The sequence below is a fragment of the Carettochelys insculpta genome, chromosome 7 (assembly GCF_033958435.1).
Source record: "Carettochelys insculpta isolate YL-2023 chromosome 7, ASM3395843v1, whole genome shotgun sequence".
Lineage (NCBI taxonomy): Eukaryota > Metazoa > Chordata > Testudines > Carettochelyidae > Carettochelys > Carettochelys insculpta.
This window is the reverse complement of record NC_134143.1, coordinates 8,786,362-8,803,556: the sequence shown is the minus strand read 5'-3', so window position 1 is coordinate 8,803,556 and position 17,195 is coordinate 8,786,362. Positions and strand designations below refer to the sequence as shown.

Sequence of the window (17,195 nt, the reverse complement as noted above, 5' to 3'; positions counted from 1 at the left end):
GATCAACTATGATGATTTGTATTGGACAAACGCACAAAGGTGACAACGCAGTTTGTTGTCAATATTGTTTTTCTAAATGATCTGCTGCAGGAATTATTTGAGGGAAGATTTCTGGACTGTTATATTGGAGGGCAGACTAGCCAATCCTGGTGATGGAGTTTATGAATAGACCTGAATAGATTTTCTTTTTCTTCCAGTGCTTAGGAATTTTGTCAAAAGCACATTTTTCAGGGCTTCAAAACTATTTAGGTCCAATTTGATAAAATCATTTCAGATGCAAAAAAATCTGACTTCACCCCCCTCCAATGTCAAAATGTTGCTTTCCATTTTTTAAACAAGCCATTGTGACATTTTTAACTCAAAACATTTGATTTAGAAAATGTCTTTTTAAATTGTTGACAATTATTTGAAAATGTGATTCTGAGTTGAATTTTAAAGCATTTCATTTGGCCTGATCACCATTTTTTTGTTTTTGATTTTTCGTTTCTTGCAAATCAGGAAACAATTTCATTTCCATTGCAAACAGAACATAGTTTTTTAAAATTACTTTTCAATTTGACCACCAAACCCCCGAATCAATTTTTCTCATAGCTCTAGTTGTCAATTACATAGCAGCCTTCCATGCATAAGGTGTTTAAGAAGACAAGTTCCCTCCTCAGATGCTGGTCTTGGATCTGATGAAGTGATCTGATGAAGCATCTGATGAAGTGAGTCTGTGCTCACGAAAGCTCATCCTCAAAACTTTTCTGTTAGTCTATAAGGTGCCACAGGACCCTTCGTTGCTGTTACAGATCCAGACTAACACGGCTACCCCTCCTATACTAAGTTCCCTCCTGTAATGTAAATTGGTTTGATTCTCCTCTTACTTCCTTTGGTGAAGTTAAGGAGTAACTCTCCTGATGGGAATGGATTTGTATTAGTGTAAATTTGGTGCACATAACAGGAGATTCAAACCCAGAAGTTGAGCAAAAAGTACCAATGCAAGTAAGTTACAACAAAAGCAGAGACTTTGCTCGAAGGAAATCAGAATTTAGCAGTGCCTCGCAGAAAGCAAAGGAAGAGAGCCTGTGACCTCTTTGGCGATAAGTCGACCGTCCACTTCATTATAGCAGCTTTTTATGTCTTGGATAGTGGTGGTGGATGAGCACATGGCGTTGATCCCAAATGAAATCTTCTCTTCTGCAACCAAAGCTGTGGGCTGCGGGTCTTTGGAGTGATCATCAGCTGAAACAAGAGAGACTTTTAAACCCTTGAGCAATTCTCAGCACGAGACTAAAACAGGCAGGTGGATAAAACATGAAGAAGTGGGGCTTTTAGAAAGGGCTCGACTTTGATATAATCAGAGCTGCACCTATATCTTTGCAGACCAGAGGCTGGAACTTGCTGGCATGTGCACCAATAGAGGATGCATTCAGTGTCTCTCCACTGGAAGCTGCTCTTTGCAGAACTTAAAACCAGCATCTCCATAAAGCCAAGAGTTCACAGCACGACACACTGTGCAGGTTTTAGCAAGGAGGCATTTATCACTAATTATTCTTACAGGGTAATTCTTCCTTCTCTACATGGGGCCAAGTAAAGAGGAAGGGCAACAGGAACACATCATGAAGGACTCTCATAGAACCATGGAGCTGGAAGGAACCTTGAGAGGTTATCAAGTCCAGCCCCCAGCACTCAGAGCAGGACCAAGCACCATCTAGACCAGGCGTGTCCAACCCGCGGCCCACGGGCCGCATGTGGCCCTGGACAGCTAGTAATGCGGCCCCACAAGATCATAAACTTTTAACATTATTATGTGATTTATATACATGAACTATATTATATATTTTATATGCGGCCCAAGCCAATTCCTCTTCACTCAATGTGGCCCAGGCAAGCCAAAAGGTTGAACGCCCATGATCTAGACCATCCCTGAAAGGAGTTTGTGTAACCTGTTCTTAAAAATCTTCTGTGATGGAGATTCCACAACCTCCCTAGGCAATTTATTCCAGTGTTTAACTGGTAATTAGGAAGTTTTCCTAATGTGACATCTAATCTAAACCCCCTTGCTGCAATTTTGTGCTATCCTCAGACTTCAAGGAGAGTAATTTTTCTCCCTCCTACTTGTAACAGCCTTTTAGGTACTCGAGAACTGTAATCATGCCCCCCTCAGTCTTCTCTTTTGCAAACTAAAGAAAACTAATTCTTTTCAATCTTTCTTCATTGATTATGTTTTCTAGATCTTTAATAATTTTTGTTTTGTTTAATCGTGTGAGAGCTGAGGAATGGTTTGCCCCATCACAGTTATATCCTGTTCTCCAAGTGCTTCCTAAGCCCTGTGCTGGGAAACTGAATCAGGTCATTAGGTTGCTGGGTCTGACTGCACATTCCTTGCTGCACAGCAGTCTCCAAACTTGGAGAGAGGAAGCAATGCACCATAGCAGTCGTGAGACCCTGGAGCATTATGGGAAATAAAGTCCGGCTGGAGATCCCAGTCCACAGAGGAGAATGGGCACATGTGGACACCAAACAACAAATCCCATAAGACACTGCTGCAAAATCATAATATTCTGGCATTTGGCTGAAATATTTTGATTTCCAGGCACTGCATTTTTTGGACAAAAGAAAACCAGAAGTTTTCCACCAAAAGCAGTCATGTTACACGGAAGAAAGAATGTCGTCAAAAAACTCAATTTTTCCATTACAAGAACAGGTTTGATGAAAAATGCCACCGCGCCCATATCCTTTGCATTGGGCTGCAGCTTCAGCAGATGGGTTTGTTCTGCTCTTTCCAAGTGGGAGAAGACACCCCCATGCCCCCTACTTCCTAATGCAGACATGGATACACTCAGCAGTTGAACAAGCAGCAATCAATAACTCGGATGTACTGGAGATGCTCCGTCTGCCTGTTTAATAATTGAAGCTAACAGTATACTTTTGTTAAAAAGCTCCTTCATTAAACTGAATGTATCTTGGTGTGCTCACCCCCCAGCCCCACGTTGCACCATTCCCCTCTGAGGGCTTCTGCAGTTCAGGAGATTGCTGCTTCCTTTTCTACTAAGGTTTTGTCTATCACTGCAAATATATAATTTATTTCTTAAGGTCTGCCACACCCAGTCTGAAATCTCCCTCAATAACAAGAGGGCCATAGAAAATGAAGAAGGTCAGTCCTGTGGTCAAATCATTGAGCTGGGACTCAGATGTGAGAGCTCTTGTCTAGGCTGGGGGAAATCTGTGTTCAGTTCCAGCTCCGCCACAGACATCCTGTGTGACCCTGGGCAAGTCACCTGACTGGCTTAGTCTGGCAGCTGTGTGTAAAGTACATGCCTCAGTGAAAAAGGTTGCTTCCACCCGGCAGCGTGTAGCTATGTGGGGCAATGAAAGGCTCCTTCAGTGAGACGGGGGAGAGGCGCAGGAAAGCCTCAAACAGCACTGGGGGGCAGGGCAGTAGGATGCTGCCCTGCTAAAAAGAGCCATGTAGATAGGGAGAGACAGCTGGGGCAGGCAGAGCCATGTGGGGTACACACACTCGGGTTCCGGCTCATCTGTATTCCACTGCCCTAAGTGTTGTTCGCCATCTACACTGCAACTCGCGCTCGCATTAGGGTTGTGTGTCATGTCTGTACTCAACATGCCTCTGAGATTGCCTTAGTTTCTCTGCCTCAGGAGGGTCACATGAGGAGAGCAGCCCTGACGTGCTCAATGGGGAAGGGAGGAGTTGTGGGGAGAAACACACTGGAGACCGGGAAGTAGCCAGAGACCCTGGGAACGGGGGCACCTAAAGCATGATAGATCAGTCAATCTGCATTTAATCCTTGGCTCTGCTACAGATGCCTGGTGTGACCTGGGCAAGTCACTTTGAGGCAGAATTTGTAAGGTGGTTAGGTGTCTGACAATATCTATAGGCAGTCTAATGCTTTTGAAAACCCCACTAGGTGCCTAACCCTTAGCAGAAGCCTCACTCTTTGCCTCTGTTTGCCCTGTAAAATGGGCATAATTATGCTTCCTTCCTCTCACCCTCTTCTGTCCTGCCTGTTGTATTACATGTATGTGCCATGTTCAGCACAATGGGACTCCATCTTGCTGGAGGCTTCCCAGCACACTAGGGGAAATTAATAATGGATAATAAAGTCTGGCAGACACCCCATGCAGCACATCCAAGTCCCCGCATACCTGTGCTTTGTGGACAGGAAAACCAAGTTGCTAATGGAGCTCTGGAAATCCCTCAACTAGAACTCAGCCAAGATCAAGGCCAATATCTGGATGGTCTTGGAGGCCCTGCGGGAACTCCATGGCTTTCAGCACGTACCTGAGGACCCCAGAAGAGATCTTGGCTTCTAGGAGTACCCCCCATTCCCTGCCCAAGGGTCTCTGCTCCCCCAGGAGCCCTGCCTGGGTTCAATGTCCCTAGCTCACACCAGGGCTGAGGATGCAGCTGTCCACTTGGGGAGGTGGAACAGGTCCCTCTGTGCTGGGTTTGCTGTCTCATGGGGCTGCAACAGGTGCACTCCTGGCTGGGGCAAGGCGTGGGAGCCAAGACTTCTGGGTTCTCCCCCACGCTCTCTTCTCCCCACTCCCCGCATCCTGCCCTGCCTGCTGCCTCAGTTTCCCTTGCTGTCCTGTCACTTCATTAGAGCTCTGGAAATAAAGACTCTGACTCGGTGGTGGAGGGAAGACCCTGCATACCTGGAAGCTGAACAGCCTGGAAGTTGCTGAAGTAGCAGGGCCCAAGCTTGTTAATAACCTCCACGGTTTCCCCAGAGAGTGGCTCTTCAAACAAATAGGTAGGACCCAGGCGCCAGGCCAAGGAGGACTTCTGCTTCCAAATGCGGGGGGTTGCTATGTAGCCATAGACGTCGATGAAGGATGACGGCTCCATGGAAACACTGCTCCCAGGTAAGGGCTGGATGTACTGCATCTGCTCCAGAGAGAGAGAGAATTCAGTGGTGCAGCTGTGGAGCTGGCAGCCCTGTGCCCAACTAGATACTGTTTGTCCTGGTCCCCGCTCAAGTCAAGGGGAGTCACAGGCACTCTGGACATCACAGGAGTGGGTCCCCACTTTGTGAAAGTCCCAGGAACAATAATAGGAGGGCCACAGCAAATGAAGAGGGTCAGTCCCAGGGTCAAATCACTGAGCTGGGAGTGACAAGGAGTGACATTGACAAGGGACTGCGCAGTTTCACTCCGAGAGGATGTAACTACATCAGGCTCAGTTCATCTCTGGTGCAATCAGAGGGATCTTAGCAGGTTTTCACCAGGGCTCTAATAGGCCCAGTCTTTGCAGCATTTTAAACTAGGCTTTTGTAGCCTGTGCTCTCGATACATCTGGCTTTTCCTGCCTGCAATGGGATACCAAGTAGACTCCCTAATAGCCTCCAGCGTGTTCTGCATCATAGGCGACGTGCAGGGGTGCACAGGGGGCCACATGCAACCCCCGTGTTGCCCATCCCCTTCACTCTCCATGAGTGCTGTGCCACTTCTGATTAGTATGGTGGGGTTCCACCCCTCTCCTGCAGTGGGACGGCTCAAAAGTGCTGCTCTGAGGCTGCACCACTCCAGGCGATGGGGGAACTGCCTCCATACTCACAGGAAGCACCATGGCAAGGGCAGAGCAAGGGTGGGGTGAGGACAGGGCATGGGCAGGGAAGGGTTGGGTATGGGCAGAGCAGGGACAGGGAGGGAGAAGGGCAGGGGCATTTGGCTGGCGCACCCATTACTATCCCTGCACTGGTCTCCTCTGCTCTGTGCACCATCAGTGACTACAGAGTGCTCTCCAGTGACCCACGGAGCCGATAAATCACTTCTTTGCTCTCCGCTGCTAAACAACAGCAAAGAAGCAAAATCTGCATGTAATACTTCCCCGATGCTACTTCCATGTCAGCAACTCCTTTTGTTGTAACAGGGATGTTCAGTAATGTGATTTGGGTTCCTAACTCCTTAAACAACTTTGGAAATCCTGATATTGGACACCAGCAATCCTTTGTCACCCTATTTGACTACTTAAAGCCCCAGTTCTACAATTCATTACATTTGGGCTGAGCCCTCCCACTGCACCCTGTTAACTTCAGTGGGGCTATTTGCAATGTATGGATGAAGTTACAGAGTGGGGTTTGTAACTTGATAACTTGTCAATTTTCTCCTTTGATCGTAATCAAGGCAACATTGAAGCTAGGCTCTGGGGGAGGCTAGTCAACCACAATGCAACAAAAGGTTCAGACACCTCTTTGGACTCTGAGGAGCCATTGTATTGTACTCTTCTAGACTGTAAAAACTAGACTAAGGTCTAGATCATCTAACATCAAATTTTCTGGGCAGAGAGTGTGCTACTCTGGGCCCTGTTCTTGGTGAGTCCATCCTTAAGCTCTGCTATAACAAACAAACTAACACGTAATTATGTTTACAACTGAGATTTTGGGAACCGTTTGAGTACTTCTAAATCACTTTCAAAAGTACCAATTGGCAAGTCACATAGGCATTTTTGAAAACCCTACCATCCAGTTCATTTCAAATGTAGTACAGGTTGAACCTCTCTAGTCCAGCATTCTCTGGTCTGGCAACATCTGTGGTCTGGCATGATTTCAGTGAGCCAGATGTCCGCTTACCCTGGGTGTGGCCAAGGTTCCCACGGTCCTATAAAATGTGTTTCCAGCCACCAGTCCTGGCTGTCAGTGTTCTGTGCTGTTCTTTAGCTCTAATTTACCCCTCAATGTCTTCTAAGAGCCCAGTAAGTAGTGGCAGTGTTAATGCTGCTAGAAAACATTGACCTCCTGTGGTATAGCAAAGTCTCTGCTTCAGCACTGGTCAGGTCCTAAAGGAGCCATTCCTGAGAGGTTCAAACTGTAGAAAAATCCTCTACCTTGCTCCCAAACTTAATCTTCCCCTGAGGCCAATAGATCCTTTTGTTTTTTAAACGGAGGGCTGGGGAGAGGCGGGGGAGAGATTTTAGAGAAGGATCCAGTATCAGGCTTGTAACGGAAACTCTGTCGCAATCAAAGCTAGAGAGAGGCTACAGCACACCCATCATTACTTAGGAGACAAATTTCAACACCAGGAGCCTAAAGGCCAGGCAGCTACATCGACACCTAAACAAGAGGAAAATTTTTCTCAAAGTGTGATCACACAGCAGCTGCAGTCTACCTCAATAGGAGCTCAGTCTCTTTGAAACTCAGGCCACTTCAGTGCTGATAGATGGACATAAGCTCCTGCCTTAGGCTGCTTGTGTCCTAGTTTCGAAAAGAGTTCAGTTATAACAGTAAATACTAAGCAACCATTGTCAGAGCTTAATGCAGCCTCTGACTGTTAAAAAGCACAATGATGAGTCTGGTGGCAGCTTAAATATTAAACAGACTTTTTTGGGCATCTGATGAAGTGGTTTTGCCTAAAAAAATTTAGGCCCAAATAAATCTCTTAGTCTTTCTTTAAGGCAGTGGTGTCCAATAGGTTCTCCACTCGCCACATATGGCGAATAGGACACTGCATTGAGGTGAATAAGGGGGTGGCCAACTCGCAGCTCTTGAGCCACACCCAGATTTTGGAGCCTTTAAATGCGGCTCCCCCTGATAGCCACACGCTGGGAGTGCCGTCTGCCTGCTCAATCCACACGCCTCAGTGCCTGGTGGGTGAAGCGCATGACAGCTGCGGCTCTGTTGCCAGCACTGAGCGGTGGCGCTGGGAACACCTGGTGCTGGGGGAGGGCATTTATTTAGGGGTTGGGGCTAGGGGTGCCTGGCACTACATATAAAACAGAGAAGCAGTCATGTAGCAGTTTGAAGACTAACAAAATAATTTATTAGGTGATGAACTTTCCTGGGACAGACCCACTTCTTCAGATCTGGTATTCTGAAGAAGTGGGTCTGTCCCCATGGAAGTTCATCACCTAATAAATCATCTGCAGTGTTTAAAGTGCTAAAAGCCTGCTTCTTTGCTTTGTGAAGATACAAACTAACACAGCAACCTCTCTGTGACTCTATACAGTTTTGTATGACATACTGTGGCAAATGCAGAAAGATGACAACCACAAATGAGGCGATCTTTGAATGCCTGTTGGACACCGCTGCTTTAAGATGCCGCAGGGTTCTTCATTGCTTTTGCAGATACAGACTAACATGACTACCTCTTTGAGATGTCTACCTATTAGGGTAGGGATAAGACTTTTATGGGGCCAGATCATCCTACAAATATGACTGCAGGGTCCTTACACTTTCCTCTGAAGTATTTGGTGCTGGGCAATGGTCCCTCTAATTTTGTTTTGTGCACCAAGGCATTTGCAGGTGTGCACCACCCATAGAAACACATGCTGCTAGCTGGGGGCTCCAGGGTCACTCTGCTAATTAGCTGGGCAACACCTGAATCTCTCCTTGGTGGCCGTCCAAGCACTCGGTTAAGAGGGAGCACTGGTGCTGGGTATAGCAAGAGACTGGGTCAGATGACTCTCATAGATCTGATCTGGTCCTTAATTCCCTTCATCCTAAAATTCTGGCCCTGACCCTTTGTCTAGTCCTGATTTGTTGTCTGATTTCCTCTTTACCTCCCATATCTAGAAGAAGCACCACCTCATTTCCTCAAGACACAGACTCTGGTCTCATCTCCTATTTACCCCTCGTTTTGTTTTTATTTTGGGTTGCTTGACTTATAATAAACACATTTGCTGCGAATCCTTTAATTGATTGCGACGCACGGGCCTGCTTTTATTGATGACTTCCAGAGTCATTTAAAAGAAGGCAAATGAAATTAAGTTTTCATTCTCAAAATGGATATAGGTCCCATAAGGCACCATAATTTTTCTCAGTTATGAGAAAGAACATATTTGGAATGAAACAGATTGCCTTTACTGGGAAAGCGTTACACAGAAGCAGACTTTGCATCCATTGGACGAAAGGGCCGCGTCTACACTAGCCCCAAACTTCGAAATGGCCACGCAAATGGCCATTTCGAAGTTTACTAATGAAGCGCTGAAATGCATATTCAGCGCTTCATTAGCATGCGGGCGGCCGCGGCACTTCGAAATTGACGCGCCTCGCTGCCGCGCGGCTCGTCCCAATGGGGCTCCTTTTCGAAAGGACCCTGCCTACTTCAAAGTCCCCTTATTCCTGTGAGCACTTGGGAATAAGGGGACTTCAAAGTAGGTGGGGTCCTTTCGAAAAGGAGCCCTGTCGGGATGAGCCATGTGGTGGCGAGCTGCGCCAATTTTGAAGTGCCGCGGCCGCCCGCATGCTAATGAGGCGCTGAATATGTATTTCAGCACTTCATTGGTAAACCTCGAAATGGCCATTTATATAGCCATTTCGAAGTTTGGGGCTAGTGTAGACATAGCCACTGAGTCTATTATTTGATGAGACAAGTTAATTCACAGATTGTCTGACACCAGTATGGCCAGGATGCAGGGAATGATTGCCCAAGGGATGGGAAACTCAGGCTAAGCCTTCACTGCCAATTATTGTCAACAAAACTTAGGTGGACACCCACAAGCAGACAAAACGAAAATTGCCAGAGAGTGTTCACCTTTGCTTTCTCTGTTCACAGACCATGTCCACGGTGGGCGGTTAGCTACTTCCAGGGTCTTTGAAAGGGAACACATCCACATGTGAAGGGCCGGAAAGATCAAAGCAGGCATTGTGGGATACTGGAGGAAGCCATTTCTGTTGGCACTACAAACAACAGTGTGTATACTGGCTCTTTGTCAGAAATAGAGGGAGGGAAAAAGGAAAAACCCTCTCGTGGGGATGGAAGATTTTTGTCACGCCAACTGGGCATTTTTCCAGAAAAAGCGGCGTTGCACTATGGACACACTCGCTGTTTTTGTCGCCAAAAGGCAGGGATTGGCAAAAAAACACAGCCATGCGGACATGCCCCCAGAGTGTTCCACTGGTGCAGCAAGCCGGGTGGGGGAGCGGTGAGACACTACAAACCTATATGGGTGTCTGAGTTACAGGGAAATCCCATTAGTCTTAGCACGGTTGTGGATGACTGGGCAGTCACACAGAGGCTCAGAGTCTCTCCACAGCTTCCCAGGGCCTCCTCCTGTGACCCCAACACTGATCCACCCCAAATGACAATTCACTCTTGAAAATATACACCTAAAGCCTTTGCATCCCCATAGATTCCATGAAGAGCACCTCTACCTTAGCAGAGCCAAGCAACTCTCCATTGACATATGCCAAAACCATGCAGTTCCTTTTTGTTTCCTTAGCAACCGTCACTGTGAGGTGATGCCACTGCCCAGTGGCTAGCAATTTGGTGCAGCTGAACTCCACTTGAGCTGGGGCTGAGGGGTGATTTGAGACCTCCTCTTCAGGTTCCATGGTATCTGCAAGAGAAGAATAAGCTCTTAACCAGCAGCTGTCCTTTATTGTGGGTTTGCACAGGGCCTGGCAAAATATACCCTAATCCTGAGGAGGGCCTGTGGGCATTGTTGTAATGCACCTAATGTTAAGGTACTGACAGTGAAACTGAGCTACAGAGAGGTGAAGTGACTTTCCCAAGCTCACATAGTTATCAGTAGCAAAGCCAGGGGGTAGGACTAGGGAGCTTCTGGAAAGTAATTATAGGAGGGAGAAAGTGATTAAAAAGTCCCTAACATTCAGGAGTTCTATTATCAGGACCTAATGTTTCCCTAACCTTGGAGATTCACACGGTGTGTACTGAAACCTTGCTCCCGCCTACTTCCAGCTCTCGAGAACAGTGGCTTTTTCTCAGCGTCCTTCATGCAGTAAAAAGAAACCAACTCTAAACAGGGCAAAGCCTTGGGGGTCCTCATTTTCTGAGGTGCTATGAAAAGGATCTCTGGGAGCCTGGCCAAGGTCAGATACTTTGTATGTGGTGACTGCATTATAGTGACAGTTAAGCCAGTGTTTTCAAAGATGCCAAAGGGAACTGAGCTCTTGTTCAACGGGAATCAGGCACCTAACTCCACCAGACTTCTATAACAATCCCAGCAGTAGTACACACTCCAGTCTTAGCCCCAGTCCCTTCTCCCACGGATTAATCAGAGTCACATCTGAAATACCAATCTCAGCGCTGACCACTGGGTAACTAGAAATGGATAGGTGATAACCTGAGCATAGCCATTCAATAACCAGGGTAGAGAAGCCAGACAGCTATTTGCTTTGGAAGCCAGGAGCTTGGGCAGTGCTCACTGCCCTCTCAGGCTGTCCTTTGCTCCAGATCTATGCACGTCCCTCATCTCATTATCAGTGAGAGTAACAACATGTATTAATTTATAAACTGCCCTCCTCTCAAAGACTTCTGGGCACCTGGCACTATTTAGCAGGTTAATTTATGTCATCTTCTTGAAGAGCAGAATATTAATGGCAAAAGGGGTGTTATTTCACACGTTTAAGAAACCATTTTGGTAGGAGAAGGCACCAGCTCTTGTGGGGAAGAGTTCACGCAGGAGCCATAATAATCTACACAGTGCACAGCAACAATGGGATTTATAACGTCTAATACCATTGCGAGTGCAGATACAGTACTAATAGCTAGATCTTACACAGCTACAGAGCGACATATGCATACAACCGGACTACTGAATTTCTGCTCTTGAGAAGGACCCTAGAATGACATACTGTGTGTGCACATGTGTGCATGCATGAGATAGCCCTTAATTCCAGGCACTTCTCAGCAACTGGGACTTGGTAGTCCAGTCACAGTAATATAGCAGTCTATGAGCGAACCCTGTAAAACTTCCTACCAAACACTGAAGGGAACTGAAGACAGAGCGCAATACAGTAAACCCTCGAAAAGCACTTAACTCACATGAATGCGAGTTAAGTCAAATGGAAACCACCCACAGTCCCTAGTTCCCCCAGCTGCGAGAGGCAGGCGGACACACAGCTGCTTGCGGTGCCGTTCTCCCAACTGGGAGAAGCCGGTGGCTGCATGGCTGCCCCTCCCCACTTAGCTTAGGTGCCCAGTCCCCCAGCCTGGGGAATTCTGGGGATCTCCCCAACTCTCCCACCCCATTTATGCAAAATTTGATTTAGGCGGAGGTTGCCCAGATGCAACTTCAGTGTAAATCGAGGGATTACTGTATGTTCCAATGCATTGCCTCAGAATTTGACATAGCCACTTCTGTAGAGGCTTGATATATACAGGTTGAACCTCTCCAGTCTGGCACTCTCTTGTCCAGCCATATCCGTAATCCAGCATGATTTTAGTTACACAGATACCCAGTTATCATGGGTATGGCCAACTTTCCCATGGTCCCATAAAGTTTGCTTCCAGCCACCAGTGCTGGGTCTCCATGTTCTGTGCTGTTATGTAGCTCTAATTTACCCGTAAATGTCTTCTAAAAGTTCAGTGAGCACTGGATGTGTTGGTGATACTGCTAGACAACATTGACCTCCTGTGTTCTGGCAAATTCTCTCATTAGGCACTGGTCAGGTCCTGAGGGTGCCAGGCTAGAGTAGTTCAACCAGTACTTCTAAGCCATTCTTACTAGAGGTGGGTGAAAAATTTTGGCTGAATTGTCAATATAACTTGCTTGAATTCGGCAAATGGTTTAATCCAAGTCAGAATAATTTTTTTGTGAAAAACATCTGAACAGTTTGATGTGACGTTTTCTAAATGAGTCCTTTAGACATCACACTGTGAAAATGTCACATCAAAAAGACGGTCAAAACATTTTCATTCAACCTGGACGAAACGTCTGTTTCTGATTATGTTGACAAAAAACAACAGCAAAAAAAAAATCCATTTTTATTCAAAATGAACTGGTTCATACCCACCCACCCTCCCCACCCCCACACAGAGTGGCCAAACTGGTAAAAACAATTGTCTACTCATCTCTAAGGCTACGTCTACACGTGAAGCCTACATCGAAGTTGCTATTTCGATGAATAACGTCTACATGTCCTCCAGGGCTGGCAACGTCGATGTTCAACATCGACGTTGCGCAGCACCACATCGAAATAGGCGCAGTGAGGGAACGTCTACACGCCACAGTAGCACACATCGAAATAAAGGTGCCAGGCACAGCTGCAGACAGGGTCACAGGGCGGACTCAACGGCCAGCCGCTCCCTTAAAGGGCCCCTCCCAGACACACTTGCACTAAACAGCACAAGATACACAGAGCCGACAACGAGTTGCAGACCCTGTGCATGCAGCATGAATCCCCCGCTGCAGCAGCAGCAGCCAGAAGCCCTGGGCTAAGGGCTGCTGCACACGGTGACCATAGAGCCCTGCACGGGCTGGAGAGACAGCGTCTCTCAACCCCCCAGCTGATGGCTGCCACGGAGGACCCCACAATTTCGACGTTGCGGGATGCGGATCGTCTACACGGTCCCTACTTCGACGTTGAACGTCGAAGTAGGGCGCTATTCCGATCCCCTCATGAGGTTAGCGACTTTGACGTCTCGCCGCCTAACGTCGAAGTTAACTTCGAAATAGCGCCCGACGCGTGTAGCCGCGACGGGCGCTATTTCGATGTTAGTGCCGCTACTTCGAAGTCGCGTGCATGTGTAGACACAGCTTAAGTGAGACAAATGAAACGATTGCTTGAATACAGCCAGATGGCCTCTGTTTTTGATATCAGGTTTGCAGATCCCACCTGGGATAGCACTATGGGGTTCCCACACAGTGTAACAGATGATACAACAGATGACATAAATGATTTTTCACGTGTGTTCCATCTTTCTCTTGAGGGTTTGGGAAAGGGAAAGAGAAAGGTAATTAAAAAGGAAAATAAAAGAGCACTTAATGCACAGTATAGCTGTTTAACTTGCACTGAAATCTGCATCAATGTCATTCCACTTTCACTCCAAGCTGCACAAAGTTCTGCTAACAGCAGTAAATGACACTGCCCTAAGTAGAGCACAAGTGCAAGGAATAAAAGTGGAGTAATATGTAGAACCAAGATTAATCTTTGGTTGATATCCAGCTCCTTTCTGCTACTCTGGCCTATTAGACCTGGTCCGGTAAGAATTCCCCAGGTCAACTGCTGCTATTCGCTGTATGTGTAAAGCACCCAGGCTACTCACAAAACTCCTGTTGAACTCTGCACCCATTTCTGCCACTGGCTCTGCGTGCTCCTGCCTCTCTCTAGAATCCTGGGCTCCCATCTCCTGCCAAAGCCATAAAGTGATTCTCCAACCACAGGAAGACAGGCATTCAGCTGCCTGCCCCAGGTGCAGGGCCCAGGCTGGTGGGCATACTCAGAGGTTACCTCCCAGGTCTGGGGGAGCAGGTCCTCCCTGATATCTTAAATCCTCAATGGAACAGCTTCAGCAAGAGAGACTGAGGGACTTCATATCACTATGTGCCATGGCCCAGTGGCAAAAGCACTCACCTGAGAAGCAGCAGATCTCTCAGCAGCTCCCCTCACCTCATCAGGTTGAGAGACGGGGCTTGAACGAGGTGATTCCCACATCCCAGATCAGTACCCCAACCATGGGGCTAAAAGGGAGGAGCGAAGTCATTCTCTTCCCTCCCCTCACCCGCCCCCTATTTTTGCACAGAACTCCTGAGGCGCCCAGCTTGAAAAAAGGTTCCGGCATTGCTGTCTCCCTGAAGCCCAGATATAGGCACCTAACTCCATGGGCTCAGCGGACAGCCCTTTCCTGGGCCTCTCCCATGGGCTGGTTGAAGCAAGGAGCTGCCTTGTGCACTGGGTTTTGTGAATCACAGTCAAAGGAAGCTGTCTCTCCCTGTTTACTGCCCAGGGATTTGGAGGCAGCTCAGTCAGGCTTTGCAGGATTTTCTAGGTGCCAAAGAGTTCGGCCTTGGAACCCCCAGAGCCATACTGTCGACATCCCTTGGTGAATACAGGCACTGGACGCTGCGGGGACGGGTGGCCATATTGAACCCAGAGACAAGCAGACAGAAAAGTACGTGGACACAGCCAAGTGGGGGAAGAGATATAGGGACCAACACTCCCTCTCCTTAGCTCTTTTGTCCCCAGCCATTAGGTGGTAGCTGTTTCTACTTCCCAAGGCTCTTGGCAGATTAGAGACTAGAATTCGTTCTTTTAAAAGAAAGTGAAGATTCCCCTTTAAATTTCTAGTCCCCCAACCCCCAAATAAGTGAGCCCTGCCCCTGCAGTGCCCAGCAGCTGGCCAGAGAAAGCCTTACCCAGTGGCTGGAACTCCATTTCCTCTGTAGAGATGACGAAGGAGCGGTCCACGGGGGAGAAGCTGACAGCAAAGCAGACAAATTCCTGCTCGATCCTCGACATGTGTCGCACCACAGTGAGGAAGCGCAGTGGGTGAGCATCGCGGGCAGAACAGAACCTGCTGACCAGGAACCAGGAGGAGACTGTCAGGCCATTCGAGGGCGGGAACACTCTGGCACCTGTGGTTAGGAAATGAAATGAGTGCGAGGGAGTAGGCACCCCTGCTCAGATTCTTACAACACGGCTTTGCTTCTTTTCACGGAGCATCTCAAAGCATTTTTGAAGCATTAATCACAGAGCAATCAAGGGACTTCTCCCAGCAGCCACAGTGGAATCCAGGAACTTTAATTCCTAGTTGGCCCCACTACCGCCATTCCGTGCTCTATCTACTGGACAGGTGTTTTCCTGTTATCTGCCCTGCCGTACGTCTCCCCTTTGCTCCTATCGGTCAGAGCAGATGTTGGAAGGTGGCCTCTTGCAGAGAGGGGCCTGGGGACTACACTTTAGGGCTGGATCAGAGGCAAGGACATACAAGCTGTGGTCTTGGATGCAAACCACTCTGGCTGCTGCAGGGTGCCTGAGCACAGGAAAGCCTTTTCCTCAGAAGGTGTCGCATGAGCCAGCAGGGACCTACCTGTTCCGATCCCTCCCGAGATGGAAAGTTCCGCACTGGGGCCCATCACCGTGGAGAGTGTGGGGAGGAACAAACAGCTGCAAAGCAAAGAAAGCAGACATTCAAGCCTCTCTTTGAGAGCCATGATAAGGGACTGGAGGCCCTATAGAGTCAAAGAAAGAGAGGCCTAAATTGCAGCAGTACCCGTATCCCTCGGAGGACATGTCAAACTCCACGAAGGATGGCGCCAAGGAAGTGTTGTGTGGCTGGAAGTTCCGCGGTGACGTCATGGAGATGAGACTCATTGCTGTCTGGAGAGCCATTGCAGAGCCCCTGGACACCCAGGGGGAACTGGCGGTCTGCGTGGCTGGCTGAGAGACTACAGGATTGTCTGGTATGGATGCTCTTGAATCTAGAACAGTAACACCCAGCATTAGCAATGCACAATACAATCACTGCTTCCATTCTGTATCACGCTTCTGTCCCATGTCACCGATTGCAGCCACAAAGAATCTACCTTACATGTCACTGCTTGTCCTTTTATGCACCACTAGTCCTCAGTGGGTTGCAGAAACCTTCCCAGTGCCGGCAGGGGTAGGGGAGAGAGGTGAGAATAGGAGCGCAACTGGGGGAATGATACATTGTGTAGTCAGTTGGCAATTTAAAAGAAAATTCAAAACAGTTTCACATTGAACAGGAAATTGATCTTATCAGCACATTGAAAAAAAAAGTTTTGTTTTTTTTTTAAAAAAAAGTTTCCTTTCAGTTCAGAAGAAACAGTTTGGACAAAACTGAAACTTTTGACTTCGATGTCCACGTTTCTCAATGGTTTTTGAATTCTGAAGTGAAATTAAAGGAACTTTTGGAAACAAAAAAATCAGTTCAAACTGAAAAAAAAAATAATGTTTTTGTTTTCCATGGGTTTTGTTTTCCACAAACAGCTTGGTGAAACCAGCACAAACTCACAAAGTATTGCCATGTCACCAAACCTGAATTTTTCATTGAAATACGTTTCAGCCAAAAACCAAACCAAAGCAAACCAACTGTCCTCCCTGTGGTAGGTCAGATTCATGAGAAGAGCTCCTGCCAGCAGGCTTTCTTCTCCTATCTCCTCACATGGGAATTTACTTCTCTGCCCTCCTGTCCCTCCAAGCAAGTACCTAGCCCTGCTGGCTCCTTTCCCACCTCCATCATTCAACAGCTAAACCCAACACAAAGGCAAGAGCCACACAGAACTTGTGGCATTGGCTCTGCACCACCCTGCCCTGATGGGGTCACTGATACCTGAGGAAGCGGGCGCATGTTCTCACTGTGGTCTTTTTCCGCTTGGGAGCATGTGGTAGGCTTCCCACTAAGCCTCAGGGATTAAGACTAGTACAGAGTCAAATCATAAAACTTTGTGCTGGGAGCTCTGAACACTTTTGGCCCAGCTTCTGCTGTTGACCAACACACCAGATTGCCACAGTGGCCTACTCTAGAGATGAATATTCTCTGGCATG

General features: G+C 47.6%; 1 protein-coding gene across 1 annotated transcript in view; it reads right to left on the bottom strand.

Annotated features, from left to right (window-relative positions):
- WDFY4 (WDFY family member 4) overlaps positions 1–17,195 on the bottom strand; it is a 217,747-nt gene that overhangs the window by 132,722 nt on the left and 67,830 nt on the right. The window contains exons 15-20 of the mRNA XM_074999912.1: positions 15,901–16,108; positions 15,718–15,794; positions 15,044–15,262; positions 10,098–10,282; positions 4,663–4,894; positions 1,073–1,224 (exon numbers count right to left, since the gene is read on the bottom strand). Of these exons, the coding sequence (XP_074856013.1) occupies positions 1,073–1,224; positions 4,663–4,894; positions 10,098–10,282; positions 15,044–15,262; positions 15,718–15,794; positions 15,901–16,108 (1,073 nt within the window). The remainder of the gene's footprint in view (positions 1–1,072; positions 1,225–4,662; positions 4,895–10,097; positions 10,283–15,043; positions 15,263–15,717; positions 15,795–15,900; positions 16,109–17,195) is intronic.